This window comes from Aspergillus pseudoviridinutans (assembly GCF_018340605.1).
Source record: "Aspergillus pseudoviridinutans IFM 55266 DNA, scaffold_7, whole genome shotgun sequence".
Taxonomy (NCBI): Eukaryota; Fungi; Ascomycota; class Eurotiomycetes; order Eurotiales; family Aspergillaceae; genus Aspergillus; species Aspergillus pseudoviridinutans.
Window position 1 is genome coordinate 331,475 of NW_025091287.1, and position 14,148 is coordinate 345,622.

Consider the following 14,148-nt stretch of genomic DNA (forward strand, 5'->3'; position numbering starts at 1 on the left):
GTTAGAGCAGGACTGCCCGGAAAAAGTCGGCGAGTCTTGCCAATGCACTGTCGGAAATCTGGTAGTGAAAAACGAGACGTCCCGGTTGGAGATCTCGAAATTTGAGGTCGAAGTTCTTAGCAACGGGGTAGAAATCCTCATACTTGAGGCCAGACGCCGGAAGATCGAGCCAGACAATATTTGTCTCGGTCGGGACTGCAAGCTTTCCGCCAAGCTCTTCCCAAAGATCTGAGGCGTACTTGGCCTTCCCCTGAGCTGCTTTCATCTTCCCACCAAAGAAAACATCGTCGATGGCTACTCTTGCCGACGCGGCGATGAGCCCAGTGGCGCGCATTCCACCTCCAAGAAGCTTGCGACTCCATCGTGCACGTTTGATGTAGGCGGAGCTCCCAGTGACGATGCTGCCAAGAGGTGCTCCAACCCCTTTGGTGAAGCATAATTGGATGCTGTCGAAATACTCCCCAATCTCCCGTAGAGTGAACGCTCCGGCGGCGACTGCTTCCCAGACGCGAGCACCATCCAGGTGCAGGTGAATGGGCGGGTTTTGTGCGTGCGCCCACTGAGAGATGGCGCGAACATCGGAGAGGGGCATAATGGTGCCGTTGAGGGTGTTCTCCAGGCTGATGATCCTGGTGGGGACTTCGTATATTGACTCCCCCATTGTAGCCTGGCGCTTTACGTCCTCCAATGTAAGGTGATGGCCATTCGAAGGAAAGGCCTGCCGGACAGAAACGCCGGTAAGATAGGACGCGCCGCCGCACTCGAAAGTATGAAAGTGGCCTCGAGCGTCGGCCAGGATGGAATAAGGCGGGGTCTTGAGGGCCGCTTGATGAGCCACCAGGTTACCCATCGTACCTGAGGCCACCAGAAGAGAGGCTTCGTGGCCCACCAAGTCGGCAATATACTCCTCCAAGGAGCGAGTTACCACGTCCTCGTCTGTGTCGCCGTCCCCGAGACTCGTAGCAATGATAGCCTCTAGCATCGGCAATGAAGGCTTTGTGTAACTATCCGACCGGAAGTCGTTTGATGACTCATTGGAATGCGACCACGCTAAATCAGAAGAAGAAAGGGCCTCTCGCAGAGCATCTGGAATCTTAAGCTGGTGTTGGCTGGTCTCAGCCTTGAGGCCGCTGGACGATGCGAAGCCGCTGGAAGCATCGGCCTGAGGAAGCTGTTGTCGCTCCTTCAAGTCAATGATTTGCGCAGCCATTGTAAAGCTTGATGCGATCCAGATACTGCTGGCCTTGTTGCTTGGAAGTCGTAGGGGATAAAGAGGAGATAGGCCTGTCAGTCGAGAAAGGAGGCGTGGAGAAGTCGTGGGTGAAATTTATACTCCCGGCAAAAGGGGTCCTTCATAGCCTGTGTCTGAACACTTATACCTCTAGCTTGGCTAGACATATCCAGATCCAGACATCCACATGCGCGCTTGAGTGTTGTGCAATGCGGTCCTCTGGAAGTACAATTGTCGAAGTTCAGGGGACTAGTACTTTTCCGTCGGAATATGTTCGGAATATGTTGCCATTTCAACAGTTTCCCGAGGAGGAGCAAGTCGCCTGCATGTAGGGAGGATGTCACGGATGTCCCGCCTCCAAAGTCTTCTCCAAGCGCTCATCCGGTTTCGCATAAAGCAATGTGGGCTTATCTTGTATATCCAAAAAGCACGACGTAGCCAGAATTGGAAAATACCTAGTGCCATAAGAATCCACTCCGGAATGAGCCCAATGCCGATTAGCTCGAGCACAACCCCTCTGCAAGGATCTAAACGCCCCAAAAGTACCACATATTTATAGATAGTAAGAAAATCGCAAATCAAGTGCAAGTACGGGGCGGCGTGCTCTTGCGAACTTCTTGGTTCATATGTTGCCATAACTTAAGATTGGTCTTATTGCAGGGGTGACCTCCACTCGCTTTCATTGCAGGTGGACTAGATGTTAGACTGTTAGACTCCTTGGTCTGTGTTTCAAGACGCAGTACGCATTGATGACCATCAACCCGCCAGTTCCTCGGTCCAAGCTGGCCGCATTCCGACGGCGAGCTAATCACCAAATTAGAACAGATGAGCTAAAGCAAAGACAGTTTGATATAAGTATAAGGTACCTTGATAATATAAGCTACTGCAAGCTTGTATTGGACGGAAGACATACTAGTATGTATGTATGTTCCCTGATCTGACTAATATTTCATTCACCATAGCCAGGTGCTCAGCGGCGATTTAATTATATGCAAGTATCCATTGAAGATTCAGCTGCAGCTTTGGTGTAAGCAAATCTATATGTTTAGATAGCTTTGCCTGGTTCTTCTCAGGGGCCTGGATTGTTACTGGAGGTGAGATAATGTTAGTGGAACTGCTCAACAACGATCTAGATTCTCCCTTGACTCTTTCCTCCCGTAGATGATCATGTATTCAAGTTCTTCTGAAGCAGCTTACATTCGAATGGGGTTGAGAAAGTAGAACATGTCGTTTGCTCTGTTAAAAGGTGGATAGCGACAGCTTCCCATCATCGCTTTCTGGCCATCGCTTCCCGGCGGACATATCCTGGGTCGGAATGGCGAGGCCATAGCAGAGGCGCTCATACACCCCCGTTTTGCGTTTAGTAACGGTTTACCGTGAGACCGGGACGCAACTGGGAAGCGGTACAGCAGCATAGCAGCGCAGATGTTCTCGTCAGTTTGGTGCCCTAGCTAGTTAGGTCTATCTTGTTTTACCAGTAATGGCATTAGTCGCATGCAGGCTCGGTGAAATCAAATATCGGTCATTTAGATAAATCCCTCGGTGTTGATGGATTGATCCATCATATCATGGTCTCGGCAAAGGGCATTATCTCGAAACGTCCAAGGCGAGTCAGGAGCTGGGCGAACGGAAGAGTGAACGATCATACATAATGATCATCGAGCTGGCGCCCTTACCGTCGCCAGGACGAAAGAGTAGTTTGGCGGACGCTGCCCCGCGATTCAACTAATGGCGAACCGGAGGAGTCTTTCTAATGCGGAAGAATGAATTACGCAGCTGTCTAATTGTTATCAGAACGTTCTCTGCGAGACTAGATATGATCCCCCACGTCCAGATTGTGGGGCGGACTCTATTCGGAGCTGATGCGGATGCAAGTCGGAGAGATCGAATAGCCCAGACAATCTCCTCAAATAAATAGTCAAATGAACGCCACATAACTCAGGGAAACAACGAATGTGTAGAACTTTAGTTGGAGCCCAAGTATGTCACCACATGCTACAACAGCCGTCCCCACAGGGACCAACAACTGGTGGAAGGAGGCCACGGTCTACCAGGTACTCTTCCTTCACCGATACCCCATGCACAGCTGACACGGCCAGGTATACCCCGCATCATTCAAAGATTCCAACGGCGACGGATGGGGTGATATTCCCGGTCTCATCTTGAAGATCCCGTATCTCCATTCACTGGGAGTCGACGTAGTATGGCTGTCACCGCACTACGATTCCCCGATGCACGACATGGGCTACGACATTTCCGACTATGAAAAAGTGCTACCGGCGTACGGAACTGTTGAGGACGTCGAAAAGCTGATTGATGAGTGCCACAAGCGCGGGATGAAGCTCATCCTCGATTTAGTGGCGAATCACACCAGCGACGAGCACGCCTGGTTCAAGGAAAGTCGCAGCAGCAGGAACAACGAGAAACGCGACTGGTATTTCTGGCGGCCAGCCCGGTACGACGAGCAGGGCAATCGGCTTCCGCCAACAAACTACAGGGGCTACTTCGCCGGGAGTACGTGGACGTGGGACGAGCACACGCAGGAGTATTACCTGCACCTGTACGCGAAGGAGCAGCCAGACTTGAACTGGGACAACCGCGCCACGCGAGAAGCCATCTATAACAGCGCGATTCGGTTCTGGCTTGACAAGGGGGTGGATGGCTTCCGCGTCGACACCGTCAATAAGTATAGCAAGCGGACGGATTTCCCCGACGCCCCTATCACTGACCGGAAGAGCTATATCCAGCCGGCGGTGGAGATGTGGTGCAATGGTCCGCGGATCCACGAGTTTCTGCGCGAAATGTACGATGAAGCCCTGGCGCCGTATGGCGACGTGATGACCGTCGGCGAGCTGGCGAATACGCCCGACCCGAAAGATGTGCTCAAGTACGTTGGTACGTCTGCGAAGCAGCTGAGCATGGTCTTTCATTTGGATATTGGCCATATTGGTATGGGCAACAGCCTGGAAGACAAGTATATTCTCCAGCCGTGGAAGCTCACCGAGATGAAGGCCATCGTTGGCAAGTGGCAGTCTTTCGTCGAGGGCACGGACGGGTGGACGACGGCCTTCTGTGAGAACCACGACAACGGCAGGTCGGTGTCACGATTCGGATCCGATGACCCTGGATTCCGAGGACGCTCCGCGAAGATGCTGGCGCTGATGATGGTGGCCATGACCGGAACATTGTTCTTGTATCAGGGGCAGGAAATCGGGATGATTAATGCGCCGCGGGAGTGGTCGATCGATGAGTATAAGGACATTGAAGGGCTAGGATACTATCGGGAGGCCCAGCGCCAGGCTGCAAATGGCACCGATCCGAGCAGACCAGAGCGCATCATGGACGGACTGCGAATTCTGGCGAGAGATCATGCCCGACTGCCGATGCAATGGGATGATTCTCCCAATGCGGGATTCACGACGGGGAAACCGTGGATGCGCACTCACGATTTGTATAGAGAGATCAACGTGAAGAAGCAAGAGTCTGATCCCCAGAGTGTGCTTTCGTTCTGGAAGAGGGTACTGCGGCTGCGCAAGGAGTACTCTGAGCTATTCATCCACGGTGCGTTTGAGGTCGTGGACTTTGAGAATCTCGAGACCTTTTGCTTTGTCAAGTCGAGGGAGGAGAAGCGGGCCTTGGTTGCCTTGAATTTCACCTCGTCACCTCAGCCACTCACCCAAGCCAGCATGGCAGGGGCGATGAGGCTTTTGGTCAGCAACTATCCGCCCTCGGCATTGGGCACATTACAGCCCTACGAGGGGAGGATCTACGTATCGTGAATTGAGCATATCATATAGGAATAATCCGCTATTAGACCGCAACGAAATCAAGAAAGATTAAAGACGACAGTCCCCACGTAACCCAACTTCGCGCATATATCATTAAAGGCTTACGCAACGGATCCCAAAGCAATGCACGGCAGACTGGCAGCGACGCCAGATGAAGACTAAATCTGTTAGCAGCTATCCACCGATAATGCCGGATGCATACCGAATCAGCGGGATTTCTCTGGCAACAAGCCACATTCTGCTTGCAGTGCTGGTTGAGCACATCTTGGATAGGTAGAATAATCACAGCAACTGCAACTGTTAGCCATTGCACGAGTGGAACATTTTAGACTACTCACTTTGAGCATCCAACTTGGAACATTGATCAAAAGCCAAAATGCCGCTGACTCCTGAACCACCCCCGGCGAGGTTGCTCAAAAGTCCAGAGCCAATTCCCTCGTCGACCGAGGTTCGATCGTCACCTTTGACGACTCGGCCGCAGCAGGAGAGCTGCGCTTCGTCGCCACATTTGCGTGCAGCTTCTTTGATCGTCATCCCAGGATCGAGCAGCGGAAACTGCGGCTCGCCTCGTGGAATGATGTGGTGGGACGGACGGGCAGTCACCGAGGTGATGAGAGTGAAGGCTGCGATGCTCAGGGTCAATCTCATGGTGACAAAGAAACTGATAAATTCTGAGTGAAGAGGAAAGGTCTCTACGATTTGCTGATAGTGATGATGTGACTGCCTCAGCAGCAGACAAAAGGTAGATAAGTCGGCAAGTGTTGACAAGGCTAGACCAAATAAAATGATCAAAACATTCCAGATCACGACGGGATTCTTCACACCTGTGTAACCAAAATTCGGCCATTCCTGACATTCCTCTTCTCGATTCCTGAAGACATTCAGAGCGTGTACCGTACGCCGAATCTAATGGATAAAGCGGCCAAGAGCATGAATTCGTTAACCTTCGTATATGCTGTATGGATTCTATTATGCAGTCAAATTTTGGCGCCAAAACGAGCCTGTCAGTAATAAGAAGGAGAATTATTGCTATACAGCGGTAATATTCCAGGGGATCTAGGGCATGCAGGAACGGCAAAACCCTTGTGACTGGCTGACTGGAATGCACTACTCAACTTAAATAGAAGCTATTTGGAATCAGCATAATACTCGACCATTCTGTTTACCTGGTGAGATAGCCTTTTTAGTCTCTGAATTTACGTATTATACCATGCTTATTTGCTGCCTGGTGAGCCGGACAGCGCTTATAGATTCCTAGTTATTTTCACGATAAATTCTCAATTAATTGGAGTAAACTATAACCTAAGGCGCAGTACAAACGGAGTATCTTTAGGACAACAGATCAAAACAAAAAGCACACAGAACCCTCATCAATAAGTCAAAGTCACAGCCTTTCCCACCCAGTCAACCTCTGTCTTGTTGACAATTTCCTCAAAAATCCATTGCCCGACACGGGCACGATTCACTGTATACCCAATGGATGGATTCTCCTCTGTTCCCACCCGGAGCTTCTTTGACCCAATCCTAGCAATTCTATGGTCCCCGACCAGCAACGACGGACGAACAATCACTGCTCCACTGAAAGTCCTGGACGATTCATCCTTCAGCTCATCGCCCTTGACCAACTCCTCCAGCTTCTTTTTATCTTTATGTGGCACTGCAAGGAGAACGGAATACAGCGACTTGAAACCAAACGGCACATCATGCGAACCGTCCACGCCGGTGGTTGAGATAACAGTGATGACAGGTTTGCACAGTTGCTCGTCCGGGTACTCTGCATATATCTCCCCTAGCGCTTCGATGATGGATTTGATCCCTTGCTCGCAGATATGTGGATTATCCATTTTGACCGGGGTAGTCAGGGAAAGTTGCATCGAAGGACTGGCCCCGATGCCAGAGACAATCTTGTCCACAAGCTTTCTTTCATCTCCGGACATCAAGGTCTTCTTGACGGCTGCGACATCGGTGACATCGCCTTGGATGATAATCAGGTTTGCGCTGATGCTTTCCTCGCTGATTCCTTGCGCCAGCAACATATCGTGCAATTTCTTGGGTGTGCGTGCCAGTGCGACTGCTTTGAGGCCTTGCCGGAGGGAGAAGGCCAGACATGCATTTGTGCATCCGCCTGTCGCGCCGAAATATGCGGTTCTTTCGGAGTCCATTTTGAGAGGAGTGTGTTTGTATGAGGTTGTGTAGAGTCAGAAAATCTCGTAAGAGGGAGACTGTGATTAATATAGTCATGAGACTTATGACTTCAGCCCTGTCTGGTCTCCAGTTGACGGTAAGGCTGAACGACTGGCTCGGAGCAACAAGTGGTTGGTTCACGGCCACGGGAACTAAGATTTAGCCCGTCATCGATAACGGAGGATCTGTCTGCCCGACTGATAGGTAAATACATCAGTCCGTATGTTAGTCTCGGTCGGACTGATTCCAATCCCCCAATCATGTATTCCCCCGACTCCGGCGCTTAAATGACCGTATTGCGCCTCTCTAGTATCCTGTAGAAAACTAATCTTTCTAGGAGAATATATAGCAATTATCATTATACCAGCCCATGTTATAACATTATTTTGATATCTACTCTGGATAACAGCTGGTTAAAAGTCATTTTAACCATGGAGGATAGGTTGTATGTATTTCTACGCCTCTACCCTACCAGCGCTCTACATATATAATCGTCGAAATGCGAATGTACTTTCCTCCGTCTACTGAAATACAGAAGGGGAACTCAATCAGCCATGCCACGAGTACAGCCACATCATCCCTCAGACTTAACCAGACATCATCTCCTCGTAATCAGGGAGTGCCCATCCCTTTACATCTTCGCGGAGGACCCACTTTGCCAGGACATCCAATCTGAAGAATGAGGCTATAGCCAAGAAAAAATAGAGGACAGCAATACCGAAGGATGTCGATGGAACCTGATCCCAAGAACTAGACCCCTCCGATAATCCCTTTTGGACCTGGTCAATGAAGGGCCGAAACGTTTGTTCATAAGCTTTGAACGCGCTGGACAAAGCACCTTTCATCGCACTTCCATCAGTATCCACCCCAGAACCTCCTCCGCAATGTTTACCTATCTCGCCAGCCAGTACATAAGCACCAACAAGGCTGCAGGTGGTGCCCATTCCAGTGGTTGCCGACGGGCAAAATGCTGCATCTCCCAGAAGAACCACCCGGCCGCGGGACCAACAGTCCAACTTGACCACTCCGAGTCGCTCGCAGTAAAAGTCGTCAGCATGCTCGAGTGCTTTGAGGATATCGTCCGTCTGCCACCCTGCGCCGCGGAAGATCTCCGCAAAGCCATGCTTTTCTTCCACGACGTCACCCTTCTGGGCATTCCCCAGTCGGTCCGACTTCGGCTTGCACGAATCGGGCTTGCAGGCGAGGTACACCTGAATCTGGCGTGGACTATGCCTGCGAACGGCCACAAACCGCCTTTGAGGAGCGATATATACAGAGGCAAGGTATTGATCCCCTGTGCTGGGCCGGGGGAGCGTGAAATACGCTATGTAGACCCCGAGGGAATGGAAAGGATCCGCAGTGTCAGAGTCGAGGATCAACCTGCGAGTGCGTGATCCCTGGCCGTCCGCACCGACTATGAAATCATAAGTTTCCTTCCCACCACCTGAGAAGACGGCCTCGACAAAGCCATCATTGTCGTTGATGCTTTCAAGACTCGTTCCGAAGACGTACTTGACACGGTTCACCGTGGTGTCGTAAAGAAGCCGACATAAATCGCCCCTTAATATCTCAAAGTCGGTGGTGAAGCTCTGTATCCCTTTGCCTGACCTGTTCGCCGGAAAATAGGCCCTTCGTCTGCCAGAGCGATCAACAACTTCCAAGCCTTGCTCTTTAACGGATTTCGCGCGGAACGATGGCTCGAGCCCCATTCGTCGCATGACCTCGATCCCGTGGCCCCGCAGATCGATTTGCAGGCCCGTGGCGCGCAGGGCCGGGAACCGCTCGATAACCGTCACGTCATGGCCCATTTTGGAAAGCCAGAAAGCAAGCGCGTTGCCGGCAATGCCTGCACCGCAGATGAGGACCTTCAACTGTGCCATGGCTATCTCGGTGCTACAGGGTAGGATATGTATCTGTAGCCAAGACAAGGATGTTCCAAGTTCGACTGAAGGAGCTGGAAATAGGGCCTATATATACTCCATCCGATTATTCCGTCTGCTCTTGACGGGGATAATATCTCCGGTCTGGCCATGCTCTTTCAAGGTAGAAATAGTCGTCGGTCCCGGGTGGGACAGAGTGTCACAGGCAAATCGCAGCTTTATCTCCGTTACTGGTCTCATGTCTCGGTATCAGAATTTGGGCCGGAGACGTCGGCAGCGTTCGGGATAATGAAGTTTTCTCCGGCTCCCCATACACAGAGAGAATCTAACAGGCAGTAGTGGGTGATCGTATCCTTACTGAAAGTATGCTTAATATGGTCTGTTAATGCTATTGAAGGACATGGGAGTGGTCCTCGGTTCGGAGCAATGTTGATCGCCCATAATTCAAATTGCAGTCTCACATCCATATTAGCAAGGTGATCATTCTCCCTAGAGTACCAGACCAAAATGGCCAGGGCTTAAGATTATAAATATATCGGACATGCACTCCCGCCAATCTTGACCTTGTCCAGAGTCCATCCGACAAAATCACGGCAGATCTGCTTATTTACCAACAGATGACAGAATGAAAGCAAAATTCCTTTCCGAATCCGACCTCGTTTCTCCCAAGTGTATGCTCCTCTCCCTGTCCCTTCCAAATAACGACGCTATCACAAGTGATCTGTCGTTGCATCCTGGGCCCGGCTCCTAATGGGTACTTCTGCTGTTCCTCCCGGATTCACTCCGCCGCCTTGTCTCGATTCCTCTTCTACATTAACTAATGCTGGAGCCAAGATTGATCTGTCCATTGCTGAACAAAATAAGGATCCGAAAGGTCAAAATTGATGTTCTCGTTGCTCAGAAAGTCCAAGTCGGCATCGGCCATTGTAGGCATAGCCAGCATATCCCCGTATGTCCAGGATGCAATATCTGGAGGACTGGCACTGGTCGAGAGGGAACTGGCCGCCATGGATTCCAAAATATGGCCGCATACTGCCAAGCTCTGGCCGGCCGCATTGATTACAGCTTCTTTGACGGGAAGTCCATCAAGTAGTGCCTCTACTTGGGCCATTGCCATGCAGACAAAAAGGTAGCCTCTGACGTTTGTTTCACCATACCACAGTCTATCATGCGTATATTGCACCACCTTGCGCGCGTCTTCCAGCAATGGCTCTCTGCGAGCACGGTTTCGCTGCTTTGATAATATAGAGTTGTTTGCTTCCAGTTGTGTGATGAGTTCCAGGAATAAGACCACGGCACCCCGGGTGATAATATCTCGAAACATGCCACCCCCAGAGAGTAGCAAGCGACGGTACAGTTTGTCCTCGAGGAGCGAAACCAAGTCAAGGGCAGCTTCGAGACACAGTTTCTGGGAGTAACTGTATAGAGGATTGCCTTTGCTCTGGATTGCGTACGGATAGTGGAGACTTAGGAGGAAGCGACACAGATAATGCGCGCAGAAATTATATTTGAACCGACGTGCTTCATGAGTCAGCATGTCATGCTCAGTTGACATGTGTTGATCCACGAAGATCGTTGCACTACGGCAAACTGACGCCAGCTCATTCCCAAGACGAAGAACTTGGTCATATGAAGGTTCGTCCTGCAAGTTGTTGATGACTCTTGTAGCTTCCAGTCTTAAAGGCAGAGAGTCCGCCAGCAGACGCTGGACCGAGGTCTGGGTGGATATGGAACTTGCTTTGGCTGTAGGGCCTTCTCCAAATGCCTCGACCAAATCGTCGTCGTCCAGGTTGGATGGTGGCTGGGTATTATAGTCTGCAGCTGTCATCATGGGATCCATACCTGAATCCAACGCAGCCTGTACATTAAGCTCCAAGATTGTATACCACAGTCGCCTTCGTAATTCCTTCTGAAGCACAGTCATCTCGCCTAGGCAGCTGGGATCTTGATGCAAGCCCATCTGCATGGCCATCCTGATTAATGAACCGGCCGAAATCCAGGCCAGATCTGCTCCTACCCGGTTTACTTGACGAGCAATTAGAAGCAGGCAATGGATCTGAATCCCATCTAGAGTCAAACGATCCTTCTCAAAAGGCGCGGAAAGCCATCCTTGAGCGATATGGATCCATGATCTGGCTTTGGAAGCCAGTTCAGTATAGGCTTGGGCATCACCGTGCAATGGGGCGGCAATAGCTATGACCAGTAGAAGTTTCACCTTGAAAGGTGTCGTTGCCGTTTCAGGGTCCCCCAGATAGCTCTCGTATTCTGCTCTGAACAACTTAGTGTGGAGAATTCGGTAGCATGTTTCAAACGTGTCGAAATACAGTCGCACTAGTTCGTCGAGCACCACGCGGCCGGGGAGGAGTTGATGGATACTGGTAGGAAGTGGACTCCGACTCGGCAATTGCTTCTTAATATCTCGAGCCAATTGTTTGCATTTGGCAATTGCCTCTGAGATCTGTTCGCCAGAACGTTCAGAAGGCATGTCTTTGTTGTAAGGTAGGCCATCCACCTTTGGTTGGTTAATATTGATCGGGAGCCACTCTACACATAGTTGGGCGACGTACCAGAGGCACCGAGCTCATCCAATGACCGTGACCAAAGACCCTTGTCTTGGATAGGATGCCGTGAAATGGGCGAGGAGGAGCTTGGGGTGTGGAAGAGATTTGCGGGATATTGTGGGTTCTGTCCGGATCCTGTGGGATGCATCGCGCAGGGCCCTCTGCCACAATAGATACCACTGGTACAGTGCTTTCGTCAATTAATAGATTGTGCGACCTGGAGGCAGGCCGTTGTAGTACGCTCGCGTCTTGGTCGGCTGCTGCTTGCACCACCGGTTCGTGTGACCGTTGTGATGCCTGTCTCTCTAAGCCTGTGGTGCGGGCTACCCCATATGTGCAAAATGCTCTGCATTGCCCGCAGGGGCTGTTTCGGTCGCATTTGACCTTGCGCCGCCGACACTCTACGCAGGACAACGCTGGGCGACGGCGTCTTCTGGGTTCAGTCGGCCCAGCCATTAGTATAGGTTACCGGACAAGAACAAAGACTCGTTCGTTTCGTTAGGTCGGCATATTGACTCGGACACAAAAGTCAAAAAAACTGATTTTGCTTTCGTCGTTCATGGGCGGAGGAGGATTAAATGTTATCTCCGAAACAGTATGGGACGTCACAAGGTGCCGATATCTCCGAAACTTGCATACTTAAGTCCGGGGACTATCCTGTAGCCTGATCTGTCATTTACGCGGACGGATTCTAGATCGATGATTACGAAATCTAGATAGACGATCCTCCGATTAACATTAGTGGATTTCCTCGCAAAGGAAGTCCAGGGTTTCCGACACGAGAGCAGCAAATGAGGCAGCCTTCTCGACATAGTACTACTGTCCAGAAAGGTCGGATTTTGTATAACTAACGCGAGGTATCTCCTGATGAAGATAAACATACTACCTCTAAGAGACTTGAAAGTCCTTTTGAGCGGCAATCTGAAGAGTGAATTCTGCTGCATGAAATCCCATTCAATTCTCTATCCTGCTTTGCTCTTCCTATAGCCAGGAGGGAAGGAAATCAACCTGACTATTGGTAACATACAAAACACACTCCGACTGAATGCGCTTCGGGTTAAACACCATTGACAAAAGTCTTCCTCAGCATTGCCGAGGGCTCATTGAATCTCCTTTAGAGCTTCAAACACACCATTGTATCCACAGTTATAGTCTACATTGGCCAGTCTTTCCTCCATGGTAATATCCTTTGCCTGGACACGAGTGTCCTCCAGGACCTTTGTAGCACGCGGGCGGCGAATATTGTCCACCTGCTTAAGAACCGACTCGATTTCCGCATGGGAAAGCCCTGGACGCAACAAGCGGAGACTGTCAGCATCTTCGACTGCCATGTTCGCCCCTTGACCCTGCAATGGGGTCATCGCATGGGCTGCATCTCCGATGACGATTGCTCGTCCTCGATTCCAGTTGGGAAGGGGGTCCATATCTTGGAGCTCCCACACTTTCACCTCGGTGGCGATACTGATATCATTAGCTTGAACCCATAAAAAGCCGCCGGGTACATACCTTAGAATCTTGCGTATAGGGTCGTAGTAGTCGCTAAAGACCTCAATCATCTCCCGGCGGTCACCGTCTGCGTGCCATGACTCCAGGACATTTCCTTTGTTATGGCGGGTGGGAAAGAGGCACGAGAAGTTCATGTACTCATAATTCCGTATAGCGTAGGCTGCAATCATACGGTTACTTCCATCCCCTGCCTGCAGCCCAGAGATGCGACCTTCTGCTGTATTCGGCTCCCACCACACTGGGAGATAGCCAAGGGCTTTTTTAACTGCCTCAGCGGGGGCGGCAATGCGGTAGCAAGTCAGCCCATTCTTCTTCGCCTGATAACTGTCACAGCCGACAATCCGGCGACGGAGACGTGAATGCACGCCATCAGCAACTATATTTTAGAGTCAGATTCTTCTGCCTCCTGGGTTGTTGCTGGAGAACTAACCAATGACCACATCTGCTTTCACCACGGACCCGTCTTCCAACGTCACAGTAGCCTTCTCAAGGTCGATATCAATGACATTGGTATTGAACACCATCTGCGCCGGACTGCCTTGGATACCGAGCTCATCAGATGGGGCAGTAGCAAGTCGAAGAAGCTCCTCACGGAAATCAGACCGCTTCATACTGAGGGTCTCTGCTCCATATCGGGCCTTGAAGTCAATTGGGAAGTCTTGCAATTGATTACCATTTTTGTCAAACAGACGGTAACCGTAACAGGGCACTGCACCAGCACGACAACGGTCAAATCCCATGGTTTGAAGGATCTTCACCCCGTTGGAGAACAGACAGATACCCTGTCCACCGGTGGCCGTATCTGGACCGTCGCGCTCGTAGACGGTGACATCGTGATGCTCGCGGAGGATCCGGGCCGCAGCTAGGCCTGCCAAACCAGAGCCGACGATGATAATGCGAAGCTTTTCAGCAGTCATTTTCTAGGGCGGTTGCCTCTTGGATATAGCGATAATAGACTGGAATCAGACGGTGAGAGGATATGAGGTGAGAGTTAGATT

At 50.8% G+C, this 14,148-nt stretch overlaps 7 protein-coding genes across 7 annotated transcripts; 1 reads left to right on the forward strand and 6 right to left on the reverse strand.

Moving 5' to 3' along the window:
* Window position 1: 1 nt before the first annotated feature.
* Window positions 2–1,210, reverse strand: Asppvi_009423 (putative low-specificity L-threonine aldolase 1; the record flags this gene model as incomplete). The annotated part of the gene is made up of 1 exon (XM_043305279.1): window positions 2–1,210. One exon carries the CDS (start codon window positions 1,208–1,210, stop codon window positions 2–4), a length of 1,209 nt encoding a protein of 402 aa, XP_043161214.1.
* A 2,003-nt stretch (window positions 1,211–3,213) lies between these two features.
* On the forward strand, window positions 3,214–5,010 carry Asppvi_009424 (glycoside hydrolase family 13 protein; the record flags this gene model as incomplete). The annotated part of the gene is made up of 2 exons (XM_043305280.1): window positions 3,214–3,285; window positions 3,331–5,010. The coding sequence occupies 2 exons, from the start codon at window positions 3,214–3,216 to the stop codon at window positions 5,008–5,010; spliced, it is 1,752 nt and encodes a 583-aa protein (XP_043161215.1).
* A 110-nt stretch (window positions 5,011–5,120) lies between these two features.
* On the reverse strand, window positions 5,121–5,667 carry Asppvi_009425 (hydrophobin family protein; the record flags this gene model as incomplete). Its single annotated transcript, XM_043305281.1, has 3 exons — window positions 5,121–5,177; window positions 5,222–5,310; window positions 5,358–5,667. 3 exons carry the CDS (start codon window positions 5,665–5,667, stop codon window positions 5,121–5,123), a joined length of 456 nt encoding a protein of 151 aa, XP_043161216.1.
* A 722-nt stretch (window positions 5,668–6,389) lies between these two features.
* Window positions 6,390–7,181, reverse strand: Asppvi_009426 (uncharacterized protein; the record flags this gene model as incomplete). The annotated part of the gene is made up of 1 exon (XM_043305282.1): window positions 6,390–7,181. One exon carries the CDS (start codon window positions 7,179–7,181, stop codon window positions 6,390–6,392), a length of 792 nt encoding a protein of 263 aa, XP_043161217.1.
* Window positions 7,182–7,790: 609 nt separating this feature from the next.
* Window positions 7,791–9,083, reverse strand: Asppvi_009427 (putative FAD-binding monooxygenase; the record flags this gene model as incomplete). The annotated part of the gene is made up of 1 exon (XM_043305283.1): window positions 7,791–9,083. One exon carries the CDS (start codon window positions 9,081–9,083, stop codon window positions 7,791–7,793), a length of 1,293 nt encoding a protein of 430 aa, XP_043161218.1.
* An 817-nt stretch (window positions 9,084–9,900) lies between these two features.
* On the reverse strand, window positions 9,901–12,100 carry Asppvi_009428 (putative C6 transcription factor; the record flags this gene model as incomplete). Its single annotated transcript, XM_043305284.1, has 2 exons — window positions 9,901–11,595; window positions 11,651–12,100. The coding sequence occupies 2 exons, from the start codon at window positions 12,098–12,100 to the stop codon at window positions 9,901–9,903; spliced, it is 2,145 nt and encodes a 714-aa protein (XP_043161219.1).
* A 644-nt stretch (window positions 12,101–12,744) lies between these two features.
* On the reverse strand, window positions 12,745–14,067 carry Asppvi_009429 (FAD-dependent oxidoreductase; the record flags this gene model as incomplete). Its single annotated transcript, XM_043305285.1, has 3 exons — window positions 12,745–13,105; window positions 13,151–13,526; window positions 13,581–14,067. 3 exons carry the CDS (start codon window positions 14,065–14,067, stop codon window positions 12,745–12,747), a joined length of 1,224 nt encoding a protein of 407 aa, XP_043161220.1.
* Between the last annotated feature and the right edge of the window lie 81 nt (window positions 14,068–14,148).